The sequence below is a fragment of the Jaculus jaculus genome, chromosome 1 (genome assembly GCF_020740685.1).
Source record: "Jaculus jaculus isolate mJacJac1 chromosome 1, mJacJac1.mat.Y.cur, whole genome shotgun sequence".
Lineage (NCBI taxonomy): Eukaryota > Metazoa > Chordata > Mammalia > Rodentia > Dipodidae > Jaculus > Jaculus jaculus.
The window spans coordinates 298,765,993-298,788,206 of NC_059102.1; the positions used below are offsets into that span (position 1 = coordinate 298,765,993).

A 22,214-nucleotide genomic window follows, 5' to 3' on the forward strand; every position below is an offset into this window, starting at 1 on the left:
TCAGCTTGCTTAATGATGCCTCATTTAATGTACTAGCTATGCCTCTTTTTAAATGGCCTCTACAATCTTCTTACCTACAGTTAGGAAGGTGCTCAAGAGCTGCTCCGTGGCAACAGGCTTGATCTCTGTCCGCAGATTAACAAATCTGCCAACCACCAAGGGGGCTCGGCGGAAACCCAGAATCCTGGTTTAGAAGGTTGAAGAGAAGAGAAAAATCTTTGGGGATCTTATACAAAAACTGTGGTTACTCATGTTAGTCATATAAAGGTTTTGTAGGTATATGAGTGAATATTATATATACATATATGTGTGTGTGTGTGTGTGTGTGTGTGTATGTATGTGTATGTGTGTGTGTGTGTGTATATATATATATATATATATATATATATATATATATATATATATGTTTAATGTCAAGATGTAATTTATTTCAAAACGTGAGCAAAAAAGAAAAAGGAGTAGGCAAATCAGGCAACTGGTAAACATAGGATTTTCTGTTATAGACAGCTTCACATTGCTGGGCTGAATATCCAAACCTGGCACTGTTTAGGGAAGGAAAGGGTTAATTTCAAGCTTACAGATCCAGGGGAAATTCTACCATTGGGGGAAAAGCTGCTTCCATACATACAAGCAGAGAAATCATCACTGGCCAGCAAACACCAAAAGTGACAAACAGCAGCAGCAGGACCCCAGAGCTCAAGCTGCTCTGCATACCTTTGGGACGGAAATCAGATCGGCCCCCAGAAACACCTTAGGGCTGGACCCCAGGATATGCCCCTACTGAAAACTCCTCCAGCTAGTCAGATGGAGACCTAGGTTACAAGCTTTATTAAAACATCTGAATCTATGGGAGACTTACATTCAAACTACATGTGTAAGGACTAGAGCTATGTGTTCATTGCACTGTCCTTATGTCACTGATTTTGGTCTTCTGAGGTTCTTGACATGAAGGTAAGAGTCCTGATCTCCTGCCTCAGCATCCCAAGTTGCAGAGATTATAGGTGTACCACCATGCTTGTGTACTTGACCACTTTCTGCTACAGTTATTGTGTGTGTGTGTGTAACACATATATTTGTGTAACAACAGAAAATCCTTCCTAATCCAGAAAAATACAAATTTTCATCTACTTTTCTTATATTCATATTTGACATAAATAGGGGCTAGGGCTAGGGTTAGTGGTTAAAGACATTTGTTCCACAAGCCTGTTGGCCAGACTTCTGATCCCCAAAGCCCATGTGAAGCCAGATGTAAAGCCGTGCCTATAGCAGTGGGAGATGAAGTTGGGAGAATCCTGAAGTTTGCAGGTCAGGTACTGTGACCTTCCAAGCAGCAAACAGTGACAGGTTCTCTCTCAAATAAAGTGGAAGGAGAAGACCAATACCCCCAAGGTTGGTCTTTCACATGCAAATATATATACATATATATATACATAAACATGTGTGTGTGTGTGTGTGTGTGTGTGTGTGTATAAATCTTTCTTTATCTCTCCCCTTGCCCTCCTTTCCCCTCCTTTCTGGTACTGAAAGCCGCTTTGTGCATGATAGGAAAGAGTTCTACCACTGAGCTACATCTGTAGCCCATGATTATTTCTTTTAAAGTCCTTCCATATGTCAGGTTGAAAGAGCTAGTGAGGGGGGCTAGGTGGCTTAGCAGTTAAGGTGCTTGTCTACGAAGCCTAAGGACCAAGGTTTTATTCTCCAGATTCCATGTAAGCCAGATGCATATGGTGGCGCATCGTTTGCAGTAGCTAGAGGCCCTGGTGTACCCATTCTCTCTCTCCCTCCCTCTCTATCTCTAATAAATAAATGAAAAAATAAAACATTTTTTTAAAAAAGAAAGAGATAGTGAAAATAACCAGACACTTTAGCTAAAAGGCTTCTAACTAACAACTTTGTATGTGTGTATATGTGTGTGTGTATATGTATATATATATATATATATATATATACATATACATATATATATACATATACACACACATATACATATATATACATATACACATACATATACATATATATACATATACACACACATATACATATATATACATATACATACATACATATGTATGTATGTATATGTATGTATATCTTCTTAGTTATTTTTTTCTGGTTTTATGAGATAAGGTAATCCTTATGTATAGGTTGGCCCTGAATTAACTAGACTGCCCTGTCTGACCTCAAACTCCCAGTCCTCAGGCTTCATGCTTCAGATTCCTCAGTTAAGATATAGGCATGTGCTACCAAACCCAGCTCCTAGCTATTTTTCTTTTAGAATTATTCTGGTTTTTGAAGCAATAATAAAGTCCATCATATATTCCATGCTACATATTTTCAGTATATGAGGATAAATCAGTATTGCTTACAATAAATCAAAACAAAGTAACAGAACTACCAGGCTCATTAATGACCAATTTAATTCAGAGATCTGAGTTCAAACTTGTTTTCCTTCTATTGTGATTACACATACCTGTCCAAGTGAAAGGCTGCCACCTCTGCATTGTGTCTATCATAACCAGCATATGGCTCTCCTTCCACCACATAGTCTCGGCTATACCTGCAAAAAGAAAGGAAAGCACAGGTGCAGACATGAATTGTATCAGAGCCAAAGCACAAGAAATAGAATATACCCTTTAGCAGGCTGATCTGTTCCACACACTGCTTCTCTGTCCACTCAACAATTATGGTTTAGCACTGATTATAGGCAGATGACATAAAGGTGAGGCAGAGAAGAAAATTGGAATTCTGTATCTACTCAGCAATAATTCTATGAATAAAACATGGATATTATTTTTTAACATTTTGTTTTTATTTATTTATTTGACAGAGAAAGAGGTGGGGGGGGAGAGAGAGAGAGAGAGAGAGAGAGAGAGAGAGAGGGAGAGAGAGAGAGAGAGAGAAGGAGAGGGAGAGAGAGAGAGGGAGGGAATATGAATGGGTGTGCCAGGGCCTCATCCACCACAAACAAACTCCAGACACGTGCGCCCCCTTGTGCATCTGGCTAACTTGGGTCCTGGGGAATCAAAACAGGGTCCTTTGGCTTTGCAGGCAAACGCCTTAACCACTAAGCCATCCCTCTAGTCCATGGATATTATTTTTACCCATGTAAAGGACTTTCAGTATAGTCTAAGAAGGCAGGAACCTTCTTTTTGTATTTTATTTTGTTTTCAAGCAGAGAAAGAGACAGAGAGAAAGATAGTGAGGAGACAGACAGACAGAGGATGGGTGTGCCTGGGCCTCTAGCCACTGCAAACAAACTCTAGATGCATGCACTCCCTTGTGCATCTGGCTTACGTGGGTACTGGGGAATTGAACCTGGGTCCTTTGGCTTCGCAGGCAAGTGCCTTAACTGCTAAGCCATCTCTCTAGCCCCCCCCCCCAAGAACCTCTTCATATCACTAACATAGTGTTAAGCCTAGAGCTGGTATGTAATAAATGTCTGCTAAAGTGTTTTTTAGAATTAAAAGAAACTTACTTTCCCAAATGGCTATGATAAAGCTCATAAGCATAGCTTCAATTTCTTGGGGGGAAATAAGTCCTTAATACCTCTGTTTTTGTTAATAGAAAGAAAGAGAAAAAAAAACAGCTCTCTCTTTTCAGGTTTATTATGCAGTAGAAGAGTACTGGACTGGCAGAGAGGGTTAGGTATGACTGTCATTACCTGACTGGATAAAGATGAGCAAAACCTTTCTGGTTTCTGGGTCTCAAGATTCCTTATCTACAAAACTAGGGTTAGATTAGGAGGTAGTTTCTAAGGTCTCCTTCATCTCAAACTATATTCTGATAATTTTATACTATATGCATGACATAAAAGATAATAAAAACTGCCATAATTCTTTCAATGAACCATTTTAGAAGATACAACTTAAACCTGTTACTTAACAAAAAAAAAAAAAAAAATTTAAATTGGGCTGGAGAGATGACTTATTGGTTAAGATGCTTGCCAGCAAAGCCAAAGATTGAAACTTGATTCCCAGTACCCAACATAAAGCCAGATGCACAAGTTAGTGTATGTGTCTGGGATCATTTACAGTGGCTAGACACCCTGATGTGCCCATTCTCTATCTGCCTCTCTCTCTCTCTCTAATAGATAAATAAATATTAAAAACATTTAAATCACCAATGACCTACTGCCCACCTATACTCCTGAAGTAAAGGAGACCTATTAGGCTTTACAAGGGAACTGTGAAATGGAAATGTTAAGACTGAAAGACAGTAAGATTTCTAATGATGAAGAACTATGAGGCAGTCAAAAATGGTACTATGGCAGTGACCTTCAATGTAATACAAAGTGAAATCATATCCCCAACATATATTTTCAAACAAAGTGAAGCAGCATTCATGTTAGAAGACAGTCATGCATTAGCATCCTGGTGGACTGTTTCTTCTCACCTAACATGATTTTTTGTTGTTGTTCCTGGCACCAATAATTGTTTAACCTAATTAGGTTTATAATGCCTGCCTCTGAATTCAAGGCCAGATTGTTTTTAAATATTTTATTTTATTTATTTATTTTTGAGAGAGAGAGAGAGAGAGAGAGAGAGGAGAGAGAAGCAGATACAAAGAGAGAATGGGTGTGCCAGGGCCTCTAGCCAGTGAAAACGAACTCCAGATGCATGTGCCTTCTTGTGCATCTGGCTTACATGGGTGCTAGGGAATCAAAACTGGGCCTTTAGGCTTCGCAGTCAAATGCCTTAACTACTATGCTATTTCTCTAGCCCTCAGGGTTTTTTTTTAAAGTATTTATTTATTTATTTATGAGAGAGACGGGGAGGGAGGGAGAGAGAATGAGCATGCCAAGGCCTCTAGCCACTGTAAACGAACTCCAAACGCATGCACTACCATGTGCATCTGGCTTACATGGAACCTGAAGACTCAAACCTGGGTCCTTAGGCTTTGCAGGCAAGTGCCTTAACTGCTAAGCTATCTCTCCAGCCCAAAAGTCAGATTTTAAATACCACTGCAACAGAAGTTGACACTTATAACAAGTACTTTTCTCTGTACTACAGGTGTAGGTGGTCTAGTCAGCTGGGGAACAGTCCTTGAATATTGTTTAGGACTTCAGCAGTCACAGGAAAATGTGAGGTAGTGTACAGTGCATCCATCAGGGAGACACTGCAGACCTTCCCAATACGTTTACAGGCCGCACATGAGTGACTCTAGAGGAGTGCAGGAACTTTGGTGGTGAGCTAGAGGAAAACAGAGGAATAAAAATCAAGATGAAAGATGCACTGGGGTCAATAGGTCTAAATTCTTAGCTCATGTTTTGGATATATGAAGTATGAAGAGTCAGAATTCTGGGTCTCATTTTCCTTATCTATAAAATGAATAATTGTATAAGCTGATTAACAAGGTTCCTTTCAGATTACTCATTCACTTCTACTGAGTCCTAGGCCTCATTTATGTGCTTTTCCAATATAATGGTAGTTTTTGCTTATAAAAATTATTTTACTTTCAGAATGGATTCACTGAAGCTTGTGGTAGTTTGAATGGATGTCCCCCAATAGATTCAGGAGTTTTATTCAAGCTTGTAACTTTGGTGTCACTGTGGGTGGATCCTGGGGTCCAGCCCTAAGGTGCCATTGGGGGCGGGTCTGAATTCCAGCCTAAGATACAGAGTGCTTGAGCTGTGCCTGGGGTTCCAGGAGTGTGCTTGTTGGGGCACTGCTAGTGATTGCTATCCTGTGTGTGTGGACCTGTGTAAAGGGGACTGGCTTCTTCTGCCATTACAGAACTTCCCCTGGATCTGTAAGCTTCAAATAAATTCCTTTCCTCCCATAAGCTGTATCTGGTTTGGAGGCTCACCCCAACAACATGAAGCTGACTATAAAAAAAAGATGCACTGAAGAAAAATCACTTTTATAATCTGGGGACAAACATGTAAATAATAGTATTATTGTATTCCTATATACCTCTTCCACCTCTGAAAGGGGGACATGGACGATCATACTGAAACCACACAGGCTACTGAGGAAAGGTGTATGTTTTCTCTGAGCAGTAAAAGACTCCAATCCTCCTCTCGGCAGAGAGCAATTCATCTTAAGTCACTGACAGCAGTAAAATTCATATAGTAACTGCCAATAAATCATCCCTATCCTCCTAGTGAAGGACATCAGAGCGTGACCAAGGACATTAATTTGCACTTACAGTAGGACTAAATAGCCTGTAAGACTCTGGGGGTCAGAATAGTATTTTTCTGGGTGTTTAGGGACTAGAATCAATTTCTACAAGTACTTCAACCTACACCCACCCTGGCCTTCAATAGTGCCTGGTGTAAACCAACACAAGTCATGTGTGCATTTGACTGACAGAGCCACACACCTTGCTGAATAGGAAAGGAGAGAGCCCTATAGTTAGAGCAGGCATGGGGTATTCTAGAGATGATAGGGCAGAATGCTCTTCACCCTACCCCCACTTGACAGGACAGGGGAGAAGCAGCACAGAGAGGGGGACTAGATCTGGAGTTCTTGTTCATTAGGCGCTGAAGGATGGGTTTTGCCTATTAAGCAATGGGAAGATATATGTTCTAGAGTTGGGGACCACAGTGATAAAAAGAACATTTGGAGGAATAATGGAGTGGTTTTCAGATCTGAATGAGAAAGGTATGGGAAAACACAGAGGTAATAAAAGACACAAAGCAAGCATCCAGAAGGGTTTTTGCATTTACCTCTTGCTGCCTCTCCTACTCATCAGTCTGGCCTCCCCTCCCTCTACTTATACCTTCTTTGAAAACCTCGAGCATGTCTGCAAAGCGCTTGGTATATACTGCTGCCCATATCTGCCTTCTAACACATCTAATCCCATCTCACCCTAATTCTCCAATGCACAAACAATGCTGATACCTCATCTCTTTCTATACAAATTTGTTACTTTTACTTCCCATTTTCCCCCATCATTTTGCTTAAGCTACTAATTTCTCAAGCTACAAACCAAGAGGTCAAAGACCATACTTCAAAACTAAATTAGTGGAGCTGAGGAGATTGCTGAATGGTTAAAGGTGCTTATTTGCAAAGCCTTCTGGGCCAAGGTTCAATTTTGCAGCCAACCACATAAAACTGGATGGGCATTCCTTTGCAGTGGCAAGAGACCTTGGTGCACACATATGCTCATGTACATGCATACATACACACAGTCAGACAGACATACACACACACACACACACACACACACACACACACACACACATTTTGTTTTTGTTTTTTTGAGGTAGGGTCTCACTCTAGCCCAGGCTGACCTGGAATTCACTATGGAGTCTCAGGGTGGCCTTGAACTCACGGCAATCCTCCTACCTCTGCCTCCTGAATGCTGGGATTAAAGGCGTGTACCACCACACCTGGCTACACACACTTTTAATAGTGATTTTTTCAAATTATTTTCATAATTTTCTATTTATTTATTTATGAGAGAAAGAGACAGAGAGAGAGAGAAGGAGGGGATGAATGGCGTGCCAGGGCCTCCAGCCACTGCAAACACACTCTAGATGCATGTGCCAGCTTGTGCATTTGGCTTATTTGGGTACTGGGGAATCAAACCTAGGTCCTTAGCAAGTGCCTTAACTGCTAAGCAATCTCCAGTCCTATATTAGTGATTTTTTTTTTTTTTGAGGTAAGCCCAACAGACTGACCTTTCTTTTTTTTATGCAAGAGAGTAAGCAAGTGGGAGAGAGGGAGAACCCGCACGTTAGGGCCTCTAGCCACTGTAATCCAACTCTAGACACATGCACCACCTTGTGCACATGTGCAACCTTGAGTGCTTGTGTCACCTTATGCATCTGGCTTACATGGGATCTGAAGAGTCAAACATGGGTCCTTAGGCTTTGCAGGCAAGTGCCTTAATGGCTAAGCCATCACTCTAGCCCTAAATTAGTGGGTTTTGTGCCACTTCATCATACTTACAGGAAGAAAACAAAGAAACAAAGAATTTCATGCGGCAGTGTAAGAATACAAACTGCTTAAAACTGATAGAGCTGGGTTCAAACCCTAGGTCTACTAATGGTGTGACTGTTACGTTAATTAGGCATCAGTTACTTATTGTGGAGACAGAACTGAACTGCCTCAGAGGTTAATGGCATTAATAGACACAAAAGTAATTAATATACTTTAAAACTTCTCTGTTCATATTATGAGCTCTTTATGGCATTCAAATGAGATGCGTCTAAGAAATAAATTCCACCTGTAAAACCATTTTCTTATGTAACTTATAGTCTAGTCTACATTGAACATGACATATATGCATACAAATCCTGAACTAGGCCTGCAAGATATGTCATAATTCAAACAAAGCAGGTTTACATCTCATTTTCACCAAATCTAGATTTTTCTTCCCAAAGTGAATGGATTTTTTGCTCTTCATGTTCATTAAAAAGATCACGTAAGAGATTAGAAAGAGAAAGCATGTGTTGGGCACACTGGTACATGCTATTAATCCTAGCACTTAGGAGACTGAGGTAAGAGTGCCACTGTGAGTTCGAGGCCAGCCTGGGCTAAAATAATACCCTGCCTCAAAAAGCCAAAAAGCTCTTGGTGTAATGCCTGGCAAATGGTACACATTCAATAAAAATTAGACCCCAAAGCATATATATTTTAAAAATCTAAAATATTAACACTAATGAGGATATGGTATAATAGGGATTCTCATTCCTTGCAGATGGGAATGCAGAACGGTATAGCCTCTTTGTGTTTTTGTGTTTGTTTTATTTTGAAGCAGGGTCTTACTCTAGACCAGGCTGACCAGGAAACTCATTCTATAGCCTCAGCTGGCCTCAAACTCAGCTCCTCCCCTATGTCCACACAATACTTGCATGTGACTATTTATAGCAGCTTTATTCACAATTGCCACAACCTGGAAGCAAACAATATGTCTTTAAATGGATGAACAGATTGTGGTACTTGAATATAATGAAATATTACTCACTGATAAAAGGAAACAAGCTATCAAGCCACAGAAAGTTATGTAGGAAACAAATGTATATTTTTAAGGAAAAGGAGCCAATCAGAAAAGGGTATATATTGTGAGTCCAACTATTTGACATATGGGAAAAAGTAAAACTACGAACACAATAGAAATATTAATGGTTGCTAGGGACTTTGTGTCAGGAAATGAAGGGTGACTAGGTGAGGAATAGAGGATTTGGGGAGGAGGAAAACTTCTGAGATAGTGATAGGCATATGTAATTACACATTTGTCAATATCCATAGAATGTACATCACAAAGAGTAACTCCTATTGCCAACTATGGACTTTAACTAATAACATACCGCAATTGGCTCATCAAATGTAGCCACTGAATTACACTGATGAAAGACAACTGGAGAGAAGGTTGGCTAATGGGAACTCTCTGTATTGTCTCTTCAAATTTTCCATAAACCTGAGATGGTTCAAAAATGAAAACCAACAACAAAATAAGACAAAGAAAAACTTGAAGTAAAAGAATCAATGCAGGCTGGAAGGATGGTGTAGAGGTTAAGGCATTTGCCTGCAAAACCAAAGAATCCAGGTTTGATTCCCCACGAATCCACGTGAGCCAGATGTACGAGATGGTACATGCATCTGGGGTTCGTTTGCAGTGGCTAGAGGCCCTGTTATACCATTCTTTCTCTCTATCTGCTTCTTTCTCTCTGTCTCTCAAATAAATCAACAAAAATATTCAAAAGGAAGGAAGGATCAATGCCCCAGCACTAAGAGACTAAGAGGACACGTTAGTTACCAAACTCCTCTGGTACTATTCCTTTACCCTCGATATTTGGTTATCCAATCTTTAGCCGTACATCTTTTGGTGACCGTTACTTTCTAACCAATTAATTTTGTAATTTAGTTTATTAGGGATCAACCATCAGGCCTGGAAGATCCTGTCTGTAACCCTACCTCTCAAAAGGTTGAAGCAAGAGGAGCAACTCTTTGAGGCCAGCCTGACCTCATAAGGAGACCTTGTCTCAAACAAACAAGCAAATAGCCCCTCCCACAATAAGCAAATAGAAATCAAGAATAACTCTGTGCAAAAGTGTAGTCTTTATTTTTTTTAATTATTATTTTCTTTGAGACAGTGACTCACTATGTAGCCCAGGCTGCTTCTGAAGTCATGGCAATCCTCTTGTCTCAGCTTTGGGAGTGTGGGAATTAAAGAAATCAGCCACCAAGTCTGGCTTTTAAAAAGTTCAGTCTCAAGCCAGGCACAATGGCTCATGGCCATAATTCCAGCACTTGGGAGGTCAAGGTAAGAGGATCACTACGAGTTAAATGCCAGCCTGAGCTATAGAGAAAGCTCTAGGTCAGCATGAGCTAGAGTAAGACCCTGCTTCAAAAGTAAAATAAAGTGGGCTAGAGAGATGGCTTAGTGGTTAAGCGCTTGCTTGTGAAGCCTAAGGATCCCAGTTTGAGGATCGATTCCCTAAGACCCACGTTAGCCAGATGCACAAGGGGGTGAACACATATGGAGTTCGTTTGCAGTGGCTGGAGGCCCTGGCACGCTCATTCTCTCTCTCTCCTTTTTTCTCTGCTTGTTTGTCGCTCTCAAATAAATAAAAAAAAATAAATTTTTTAAGTAAAATAAAGTAAAAAGTTGTAAGGAAATGAAACATTTCCTCATAAGTTTCCTCTATTCAAAGAATTACAGAACCTTCCAAGCTAGTAAAGACTTCAGAGATGTTCCAGTCTGCCTCTTTCATTTTACTGACAGTACCAAAAGAAAAAGGGGGGGGGGGATTTCCTTATATAAAATCCCAAGTTAAATGAATCAACCAGCACATACAGTTTCTGAGATAAGGACTTACCGTTTAGGTTTGAAGACAACTTTCTGTCCTCCTTCAAGTATCAGTAAAGCTTTTAGCTGTGTCCCTTTATAGCCTACATCAGCTTTAATGATTTTCTTAGTGGCCATGGCATGCATAATTGCCCCCAGTTCTGGTGTCTCTTCAGGGTACACTTCCCGAGGCACTACCCACTGAGCTGCAATCTCCCAAGGAGACTGCAAGGTGTGGTCCAGCTTGGGCGCCAGCTCCACTCGCAAGCCAGTCATCATTCGGTGAAAAGCCCTCTGATCCTCCCGGTTGGCAGCTGATGTATCTAAGTTGTCAATCAGGAAAACTTTGGTGAAGATAAAGATGACAAGGAGTATTGCTAACAGCACAACTCGCTGCTTGAGCTTCATGTTGACCTCTTTTTCTTGTCTCCAGTCCCTCTCTTTCTAGCTTATCAAGGAGAACAAGTGGTGATAAGTCAGCAAGGAAATTCCGTGATGACACATTTCTTCACTGAAGCATCTCCACGATTCCTGCAAGCCCAAGGGCAAAACAAACTCGGATCAGGAATTCTGTCCTATCTTAAACATTTTGCAAGCCTCCAGTATGTACTTACCCTTTCAGTAATACAATGCTAGTCCTGAGTTTGAGAAGATTTAATAATCTAAAGCAGACTGGGAAGAAGTGAGTATACTAAAAATAATAAAGCACATATTCCTGTTTGAATTGGGAAATGGACTCATCTAAGACCCATTTGTATGGCAATATATGCCTAGTAGTTACCACAATGAGTTACAAAACAACAAAAGCAAAGCAAAACATCCAGATGTGCATAGTCCTTTAACTATGAGTTTTACCTTTCAAAATCCAAAACTAACTTCTCAATATCTCGAACCACCATTATTGTTAATTTTCTGGTTCTTTCCATTATATGAGTTTTATGCACCCTTGCCAGGGAACTCCTAAAAATAACAGAGGGTACAGGAGAGTGATCACTCCTTCAATTCCAAATCCCCAGCAAGCCAGACAGGCTAACACACTGACAGTAGTTCTCCTTTAAGTGGCCAATCAGTAATTTAAAAAAATGTTATTTATTTGTTTATTTATTGAGAGAGAGGGAGGTGAGGGGGAGGCAGATAGAGAATGGGCACACCAGGGCCTTTAGCCACTGCAAATGAACTCCAGAGGCATGCACCCCCTCGTGTAGCTGGCTTACATGGGTCCTAGGGAATCGAACCGGGGTCCTTAGGCTTCACAGGCAAATGCCTTAACCATTAAGACATTTCACCAGCCCAGTAATTATTATCAAAATTAAAATTCCTACAAAATATGATAATCAAATCTAGCTTCTCCCCATACCACCTGGCTGTCAGTAGACTATGATCAGAAGATGAATGCAGTCTGGAAGGACAGCGGCATTATCGTGTCTGGAATAGGGCCCTACACCATGAGGGTATTACTGCACTACAGAAGTGCTGCTTCTCCCATGAACTGTCCATTCTGGGCACTTGTCCAGTTAGGAGGGATTTCAAAGGCAAGATTTCTGCAAAGTTTCTAGAATTCAGTTTCATTCATATGCCAAAAGGCTGCTTTCCAATCCACGTGATTTTTTTTTTAAATGGGGTCTCATGTAGTGGAGGCTGACCTTGAATTCCTGATCCTTTTGCTTCTATCTCCCAAGTGTTGGTAATACAGGCATGCACCACCACATCTTGCTTGTTTTGGCATGAGAGGGTGTGGTTGAAACAGTCTCATGTATCATGTAGCCCATGCTGGTCTTAAACTTGCTATGTAGCTGAGGATGACTGAATTCCTAATCTTCCTGCCTCCACCTCTCAAGTGCTGGGCGTAAGTCACCATGACCAGCCCTAAGGCTATGTTAAAGACCACATGTTTACTCTACCATGTGTCTACAGACAACAAGCACTGGGGCAAGAAAAAAATAAGAAGATAACAGGGTGTTGCTCTACTCTCCAATTCATGTAAGAACTCAAGCCAATACAAAATACAGAGCAAACAACTGGACTGACACACTCCCATCTAAACTTGAGACTGATTCCTTAACAACTGGAGACAACCCAGGAGCAAGCTTGTACTTTAGGGACAAAGAGTTGTCTTGAGCCAGGTGACAGGAAGTTCATTCTCAGTAATTAAGTACTCCTTTCCAGTTTGTTTTCATGAAGGAAGCAGAAAGTAAGTTAAATTCAAACCCTAATTATCTTCAGCCACCTGTTCCTGTTCATCATCTCCCAGGAAATACAGAACACTGTTGAGCTGAAACAAAGGCAATGCAAGTGCACCTAAAACGTAGTTATTTATTTTTAAAGTAATAGGCTTCATTAAGCTAAAATGTAATTTTGATGGCATTAACTTTGGTGTGGAGTTATAAAAGCAGTTCCCTGTGAATACCAGCAATAACAGTGCTAGAAAAGATGTCAGTATTTTTGCTAGTTCTAACACAATTTAAACCACACAACCTTTTCACTTATTTATTTGATAACACACATTTCAAAGTGCAATAAGAAAGGCACCACAGAAATGCAGCCACATCAGCAATCCTTCCTTGGCACCAGCAGACCCAGATATCAACGGTGTGTCTTTGCTTTCCACAAAACATCTGTGAGACTAAAGACTAGTCTGGTTAACTCATAATCTTCTGATGATGGTGGTGGATATGTTATACAGAATAAAGAAAATCCTCCTTCATACTATATACACATATCATATCCAAACATATTTTTGTTTTGGTGTTTTTGAGGCAGGGTCTTGCTGTGTAGCTCAGGCTTGCCTCAAACTCACTAGACAGCCCAGGCTGGCCACAAACTCCTGGCAATCTTTCTGCCTTACCTTCCTGAGTGCTAGGATTATAGGTCTTCACTACCACACCTGGTTTAGGGCTCTGTTTGGCTTGTAGTACCTGGGATTGTACCCAGGGCCTATGAGTGCTAGGCAAGTGCTCTAGCCCTGAGCTATACTCTCCAGTCTTTTTTTTTTTTTTTTGCGGTAGGGTCTCACTCTAGCCCAGGCTGACCTGGAATCCACTATGTAGTCTCAGGGTGGCCTCAAACTCACGGTGATCCTCCTACCTCTGCCTCCTGAGTGTTGGGATTAAAGGTGTGCGCCACCATGCCCAGCTCTCCAGTAATGTTTTTTGTTTGATCACCAATGCAACAGGAAATTTTTGCAGCTACAAATTTAAGATAAGACAAAAAGGTCCAATTCTTAAATGTACTTTGTATGCTTTTAAGTTAGAAATTTCATTACCTTTCAGAGTCCTCAGCAGAGCACACCTGTCACTTCAGGGTTGCAAACAATTCATCCATTCAGGTAGGACAGGAGTTTATAGTGAGGGAATCGACTTATTCCATTGTTACATTATTTCACTATGTCTATCTGGAGATTCATGGTGAGAGCAGTTGAAAAGGGAGAAAAAGGCTGACTTCAGGTTTGTAATTGATGAGTCACTACACTCATGTAAAACAAGACTGCCATTTAGCATTTCATCCCTCCCTCCCTTTTTCTTTTTCTTCTTTCTTTTTCTCTTCTCTTTTTCCTCCCTTTCTTCCTTCCGTGGTTGTTGGCGATAGAGTCTTGCTATGTAGTTCATGCTGGCCTTGAACTCATGGAAATGTCAACCTGGCAAGCGGTGGGACTGCAGGCACGCACCCACATGCCTGCCAGTGATCTGGTGTTGTTCTTTATCACTACTTCCTACTTAAGCAGCCACCAGCTTATTATGGTGTCTGACACCTACAACTAGATCACAGAACAGATTTTTGGTCCTGTAGGATCTCAATCCAGCATAACTAGCCCCTCAACCACTTTGAATTCTAAAGATCTTTAGCAAGGCATTAAAGCATTCTCACTGTGTCTTTTCTCAGTGTGGGCCAAACTGACTAACTCATTATGAACTAGTCTTCCCCTGTGCTGCGCCCCCACCATTCCTCAGTTCTTAATATGCTTAAAATCTCTCTAATGCTAATCCTCTTTTCCCATCTCTTTTTTGTTTGCTTTTTTTAAGGTAGGGTCTCACTCTAGCCCAGGCTGATCCGAACTCACTCTGTAGTCACAGGCTGGCCCCAAACTTACAGCAATCATCCTACCTCTGTGCTGGGAATTAAGGACTGTGCCATCACACCTGCTTTTTTTTTTTTTTTTTTTTTTTTTGGAGCCATTTCTTCTTGTTTAAAGTCTAATTCTTATTGCAAGCCTCCTCTCAAAGGCTGTTCCTGGTCCTCCTTCACAGTCTATGTGCACAGCTCCCTCCTTTTGGCCAGCAGACAACTATATTTGGCTTTGTTAAATATTGCTTTATTTTATTTTTATTTTATTTTTTTTTATATGAGAGCGACAGACAGAGAGAGAAAGACAGATAGAGGGAGAGAGAGAGAATGGGCGCGCCAGGGCTTCCAGCCTCTGCAAACGAACTCCAGACGCATGTGCCCCCTTGTGCATCTGGCTAACGTGGGACCTGGGGAACCAAGCCTCGAACCGGGGTCCTTAGGCTTCACAGGCAAGCGCTTAACTGCTAAGCCATCTCTCCAGCCCAAATATTGCTTTACATATAGTTCCTAATGCCACTGTCAGAATCCTGGCTCCTTAGAAGGACCCCTTTTGCCCCTTTATGGTTGAGAGGTTGCCCAAGACTAGGTTTCCAGGCTATATTATTGTCCTTTCTGACTTGGGAACAAGCAGCATACGATATACTCTGGACACTGGATTTTTAAGACCTCTCATTTCAGACACAAGGAAATAAAAGCTAAGCACCAGCTATATTCCAAAGGACTCATGAAAACTCTCCATTTGTCCCAGATGAGTGTGCCTGCTCTACTTCATGCCCACACCTCTTCCTATAAATGCTCCACACAGTGCAACACTGTCCAGTTATATTATGGTCATTTATTTTCATGTGCCTGTTTTGTGGAATAGAGCCCACCTCAAACTCGTAGACCTGAGGTAATAACACAACTCAAAAAGTGTTAAATACAAAAAGGGCACTGAAAATCCTACATTTGTGAATAGTCTTCACATTAAAAACTGGCATAAACTCATAGACTCGAATTTGGAAAGTAGACCTTTATAAGGAATTTTCCTACTAAACCCTCTGATTTCACTCTCCATCAGCCTACATGGGGCTTGCTACACAGGCTCATTAACTTTCAACCATCCCATATGTGTGATAAGTGTTTTGTAGGAACAAACTTTTTCTAGAAAAGGATATATAGATTCACAGTGAGGGGGGCAATGTTGTGTTAGTATAAAGTCCTCTGCTAAGAGACTGGCTGATGCTACAGAAATATATTTTAAAAAAAAAACCAAAACACTCTAGTGCAGAGATCCATAAGTCATGTGAGAAAATGCCAGTATGCAGTGGCCAAATAACATGAGAATACCTGGCCCTACACTTGCTAACTTATTGGGCATTAAGTCACAGCACTAGAAGGCCCAAGTTTCATTAATAGCTAAGTCCCTTAGAATGACCTTCTGATGTAACTGACAATTTCACACTATTACTTGTGAGGTTACAGAGAAGAAATTCCAATCTCAATTCACAGAAATAAAAAGTGAAAGTTTCAGTGAAAGTTTCAGTGAAAGTAAATAAAAGCTTCACTTTTTGTACTGCCAATTCACTGGTGAAATCATATAAATGTAAGGTTTGTGATTATAAGGTACCACAAGTCACATAAATGCTCAGTTACAAACATTTTTGTATAGACAACTAGTAACAAAGGTGATCAGGGGTTAAAATTAATTATACAACTAATATTTATGCATACAACCTCTCTGCCCTGAATACTTTCTGAGTAAGAACTACACAGACTCTTATCAACTTGTTTGGTAACTGCTGGTTTCAGCAAAATTGTGAAGGTGGTAACTATAAGAGGTAAGACCTGAATTTAATTAAGATTTTCCTGTTGACTATCTGGCAAGATAAACATCAATAATTTCTCTCATTAAAGGGTGTTGTCTACTTTGCGGCCTCCTGAATTTGAGCTGGCTTGTGACACCTTTGGCCAATTGAATGCAATGAAATGACCATGTGCTTTCTGGGCCTACACCTTAAGATACCTGAAAATTTCCACTCGCATTCTTTTTGGATGTAACCACCAAGTAAAGACAATGCAGTTAGGCTACCAATGAGAGAGCTAAATGGAGAGAGGCTTTGCAGACACTTAGCTATTCTGACCACCCCAGCTGAAATGCCAGATAGGTAAATGAAACTATCAAGGGCATTCCAGTCCCAGGTGATTTTCCAGCTGAACGGAACCACAATATGACCCCAGCTATATACCGTGTGGGCAGTGATCAACCAGCTGAGACTACGTGTCCTATACAATTATAAGAAAAAGCAAATCACTGTTTAAAGCAAATTATATTTTGAGGATGTTGTGCAACAGTCCCCATTCTTCTGCTTCTTATCAACTCTTTGGAGATATTAAGTATGTCAGGGAAGAGAATATAGGAAAATAGGTTATATGGCTAAGAATTCAGAGGGGGAGAAGCATTAAATTAACTCTTTAAGCATAAATAAAGATTGGGTTGATAAATTGTTAGGTCATATCATACTTGTAAATGATGGCCTTCTACGGCACAATATAGGAAGTTAAATGTCATTGTTCTTTCTTTTTGCCATGACTGTAGATGTTTAGGAAGAAACATAATAATGCCTCTTAAAGGTAACAAAAGAAGAATAGATTCTCAACTGGACTATGTTAGTCTCTCATTACCATGGCATATTCCTGAGATAATTAACTTAAAGGAGGAAAGATTTATCTTATCATATGGTTTGAGTCCAACTTCAGTCAGCTCCATTGCCTTTGAGCCCAACATGAGGAGGGACATTACTGCAGGAAATAAATACATGGCAGAGCAAGATACTCAATGCATGGAGAGGGTCTAGGGGTGAGATATATCACAGCCATCCCCACTGACCTACTTTTCCTGACTAGGCCTCTAATAGTCATTCAACTACGAACTCCTCAACAGAATACACTGATGAAGTAAATACCCTCATAACACACTCTGAACACTGAAGCGGGAAATTACATTCATGTGCAAATAACTATAGTTCTTGGAAAGATACATAAACACTACAAAACAATAATACCTCATTTCTTTTTAGAATGGTCTCATTATATTGCTGCTCAGGCTGGCCTTGAACCCCTGGGCTCAAGTGATCTGCCTACATGGGACTACAATCACCTGGCCTAGCTAGCACTTCAATTTTTACTGTTAGGTTTTACAAAGTGCCAACCTTACAGACAGACCACAAGAAATTACTTTCAGGGCTGGAGAAATGGTTTAGTGGTTAAGCACTTGCCTGTGAAGCCTAAGGACTCGGGTTCGAGGCTTGATTCCCCAGGACCCACGTTAGCCAGATGCACAAGGGGGCGCATGTGTCTGGAGTTTGTTTTCATCCGCTGGAGGCCCTGGCGCGCCCATTCTCTCTCTATCTAGCTGCCTCTTTCTCTTTCTGTCTGTCACTCTCAAATAAATAAAATAAAATAAATTTAAAAAAAAGAAATTACTTTCAGGCATGATCATGTTTTTATAACATATACACACATCTACCTTTTGGCAGACCTCTTTTACTACATCACAAGTTCCTTGAGAACAGGGATATGTTTTACTCTCTTTGTGCTTCCAAGAACCTAAAGGCAGTGTGGGGCATAATTGCTGGAGAGCAAGGAAGAAAGAGTTGTGTGGCTGTAAGCATTTCTCCTGAACTGGCAACACTTTGGCTTAAAGACTGCCTCCTTTACAGACATGAGGGAAATAAGTTCTGTTGCAAATTTAGAAATACAGTATAGCAAAAATTATAGAAATATTTAATGTGCTTACCAATTTTACACACTCAATCTGAAATTGTCAAAGTTGCTGTCACCTGTGTACCTTGATTCTACCTGTCTGGGAAGCCACTGCTAACCTAATTCCTGCTTGGGGGAATAATAACAGTCCAAAAAGACATTGCTCAAGAATGCTATAAGACAGGACTGAAACTAGATCTTCAAGTACTGCTGACAATGGTTTCTGAAACAAGAACTGACACAAGTGTTTCCATATGATGTTCTTTTTTCTATGGGAAGAACTACATGACCATGAAAAACCTATCCAGGTGCATGGTCACTAAGCTAAGGGTAAGAAATAAGAAATAAATAAAAAGGTCTTTGGGCAGCCACCAAGCGATCTGGGTTTCTCCTCCACAGAAGACCAGAAGCTGCACAGCTTCCCCTCCCTGGGAAGATGAAACTGGCTATTAAAATCAGATTCAATAATTCAAAACCAGAGGGAGTAAGCAACCTACATTTCTTAATCACCTTAAAGCCTTGATCAATTACTAGCAATCCTTATCTACAGATAAGAAGCAGATAAACTATATTGTGTAAAAAGAAACAAAATAGAGCCGGGTGTGGTGGCACACACCTTTAATCCCAGCACTTGGGAGGCAGAGGTAGGAGGATCGCCATGAGTTCGAGGCCAGCCTGAGAATACAGAGTGAATTCCAGGTCAGCCTATGCTAGACCTCAAAAAAAAAAAAAAAAAAAAAAGAAACAAACAAACAAAATATACAATATACTGTAAGAATGTTTCCACGAAAGTATAGCTAAAGTGATAATTTTTCATATTATGTTGTTTCCCAACATTAGATAAAAGAGGCAAAGCCATGCACACAATAGCCGAATCAACATTTGAGAGCACGGCCCTGTATTTAGTTCTTTCCTTTTTGCATATTCAAAATTTCATATTCCTTAGTCTCCTTTTATAATGTACCTAGAACAGCACTGTCTCCTCTAAAAGGGTTGATCCTATGCCACACAGTACAGACCCAACACACACCAAAGCCCAATCTCTTTCTGTATATCCTTCACTTACTATCTCATGCATCCCTGAGATTCTTTAGGTCTGCAGACAGGCATTTCTTCTTTTGGTTTTGGCAAGGAAGACCAGATCAGATGTTTTTGTTTGTTTGTTTTCATTGCTTAAAGAATATTAGTTTCTGTAATGAAGCAGGTAGCAAAGAATATCTGCATTACAGTCTCATCTATGCAGCTTTCACTATTGTGTTGACATCTTAGTGAGAAGTTTTAACTGTAAAGGAAGGACTTCTGTTTGGCATCCCAGGCCATATACCTGGATTCATTAGTCACAGAGAGGTAGCAAAAGGAAAGAAAAGAGGGAGAGACATACAGGTACTAAATAATCTCCCTCTCTCATCCCCAATGTGAGGAACAGGTGGACAGACTCAACACTGCTGATATGTTACTGCCAAGAGCTCTTAATTCCATTAATGCAAAAACACTGGCTGTCAATCCAACTGTTCACTTAGCCAGTACAAAGAACAGGAAGTCTGTGCACTTGCAACTGACTGGAGCCTGGGTAGGCTGCAGGTAGCTAGAACACCATATACAATCACAGTGCTGAACAGCAAGGCAGCTCCAGCAAACGCCTAGTTTCCTTTACTGACACCCCTACATCTTCACATCACATTTTCAATAGGAAACTGAAACTTGTTTTCTTGCCCTTTTTTATTTTCCTTTTGATAAAACAAATGAACAATTTAGTATTTGCACTAGGCTATTTCTGCTTCCTTCATACTGTTTTCCGCTCATTAATTCAACCAACAAATAATTCCTGTACAACAACTATGTACTAGGACTGTTAAGCCCTACAGATTAAAACAAACTGCAGGGTCTATGCTCCCTACCTCAACCACAAAACCATCTGCAACTCAATCACACAGTAAGCTGACATCCAGGTTGGACGCTGTCTCCTTTTTATTGTTTGCAACTGTTAACACAGTACAAACAGCAGACTCTTGGTTCTGATATGTGATTATAACAGTCATTAAGAGAGTGGCTGGCTATTTTAAATAGTTATCAGTTTAAGGGCTAAAGTATCTGGCTTCTCAGTTTATACTACTGAATGACAACCACACAAAGTACAGGAAGGTCATGTCTTTCCTGAAACTGAAAGTAAAGGGCACAGAAAATCTCATTTAGGAATTGAAAAATTCAGGAAACATTAAAAAACAAAACAACAACAACAACAACAAAAAAAAACAGAGGCTTCACCTGAGGAGATGGCTCAACAGTTCAAGATGCTTAAGCCTGCCAGCCTGGGGTTCAGACTCAATTCATTACTACCCATGTAAAGCTGGATCCAAAGTGGCGCAAGTGCCTGGCAATTGTTTGCAGCAGCCTGGTGCATCCTCATGTACACACGCAAATAAATAAAATTTAAATAAACAAGGCTTTATGAAAAAGCTGAAATCCATAAGCAGAAACCAAGAGAACTAAGTCAATAATCAACTTAGCACAAAATAATTCTATAACCTAAAAGATTATGAAAACTAAAGATCAGTGACTTGCTTGTTCCCTAATCCAAAATACTCAAAAAGATAAGCAGGGCACGTATAGGTAAATTTTCACTGTTTCATACATCTCTCTTCTTTACATCATTTTTGTCATCATTATGAGAAGCCAAGTGCCTGAACTCCTTGCATGTGTCTTCCTTACTCTCCTTTGGTAAGCAATTTCAAATGTGGACAGGTCTCCTGTACACTGATTACAGCTGGTTCTGGAAGCCAAAGTCCAACATCCACAGAAACTTTAGAAAAGTTATTCATACAATAATTTAATTTTAAATCTACCTCATATTGATTCTAAGCCTACACAATAATTTAGCGTCTTTAGCACTTGTATACCTGTTTCGCAAGAATTAGTCTGGATGATAAATAACGAGGTGACACTCTCAGCTAGCTCCAGGGTCCTGCATGAATCCAAGAAATATTTCTAACATATAATCTGCACACCAAGGCCATTGACTCAATAAAATCAATCTCAGTGAAATTTATGCATCACTCTATAACACATGAATAGGTATATTAATATGTTAACAAACAGTAATCTTGACTTTACCTGACTACAGAATTGAAGTCCTAGACTTTCATAGTATAAAGGTTCTACATTCCTTCCAAGGTGAGAAATGAAATATGGAGGGAAACTGGCTGAGTAGAGATGACCCTGATACCTGGCTCTAGACCCTTCCGCCAAATGCACCTCAAAGGTGATCCGGCCTTTAACAGAACTACCTGCATAATGAACATGCATGGCCTGTCACCGTCCCCCACAACACCATCCTTTCCTCCAACAGCCTTCTCTCTCTCTCCTCTTCCGGTGCCTGTCATATAACTGTCGCCTGATCAAAATGAATCTCTTATCAGACACCACAATCAAGGACACAGCTTGACAACTGTTCACATTTATCATTAATGGCAACGTTTGGGCTCGCTCTTAATCTTGGGGGTAGGGGGGGTCATCACACCCGGAAATAAAATCTCCAGCGCAACCCACTTTGGACTCCAGCCTCATCTCCCTTAAGTTGTGCCCCGTTGCAGGCCCCGGGGCGGGGGGGCCCCGCTGTCCTCTCCGGCCTGGGCCTGCAGGTCACTCGCGCCGCTAGGCCACCTGGAGGA

At 40.6% G+C, this 22,214-nt stretch overlaps 1 protein-coding gene across 2 annotated transcripts in view; it reads right to left on the bottom strand.

Annotated features, from left to right (window-relative positions):
- Positions 1 to 22,214, bottom strand: part of Fam20b (FAM20B glycosaminoglycan xylosylkinase) — a 45,146-nt gene that overhangs the window by 22,464 nt on the left and 468 nt on the right. Inside the window, exons 1-4 of one of the 2 annotated variants that reach the window (XM_045151662.1) lie at positions 14,003 to 14,127; positions 10,772 to 11,271; positions 2,474 to 2,560; positions 75 to 184 (exon numbers count right to left, since the gene is read on the bottom strand). In XM_045151662.1, coding sequence (XP_045007597.1) covers positions 75 to 184; positions 2,474 to 2,560; positions 10,772 to 11,148 — 574 coding nt within the window. In that variant the 5' untranslated portion in view covers positions 11,149 to 11,271; positions 14,003 to 14,127. Of the gene's footprint in view, positions 1 to 74; positions 185 to 2,473; positions 2,561 to 10,771; positions 11,272 to 14,002; positions 14,128 to 22,214 lie in introns of those variants that run through there. The other variant, XM_045151656.1, reaches the window with a different exon arrangement.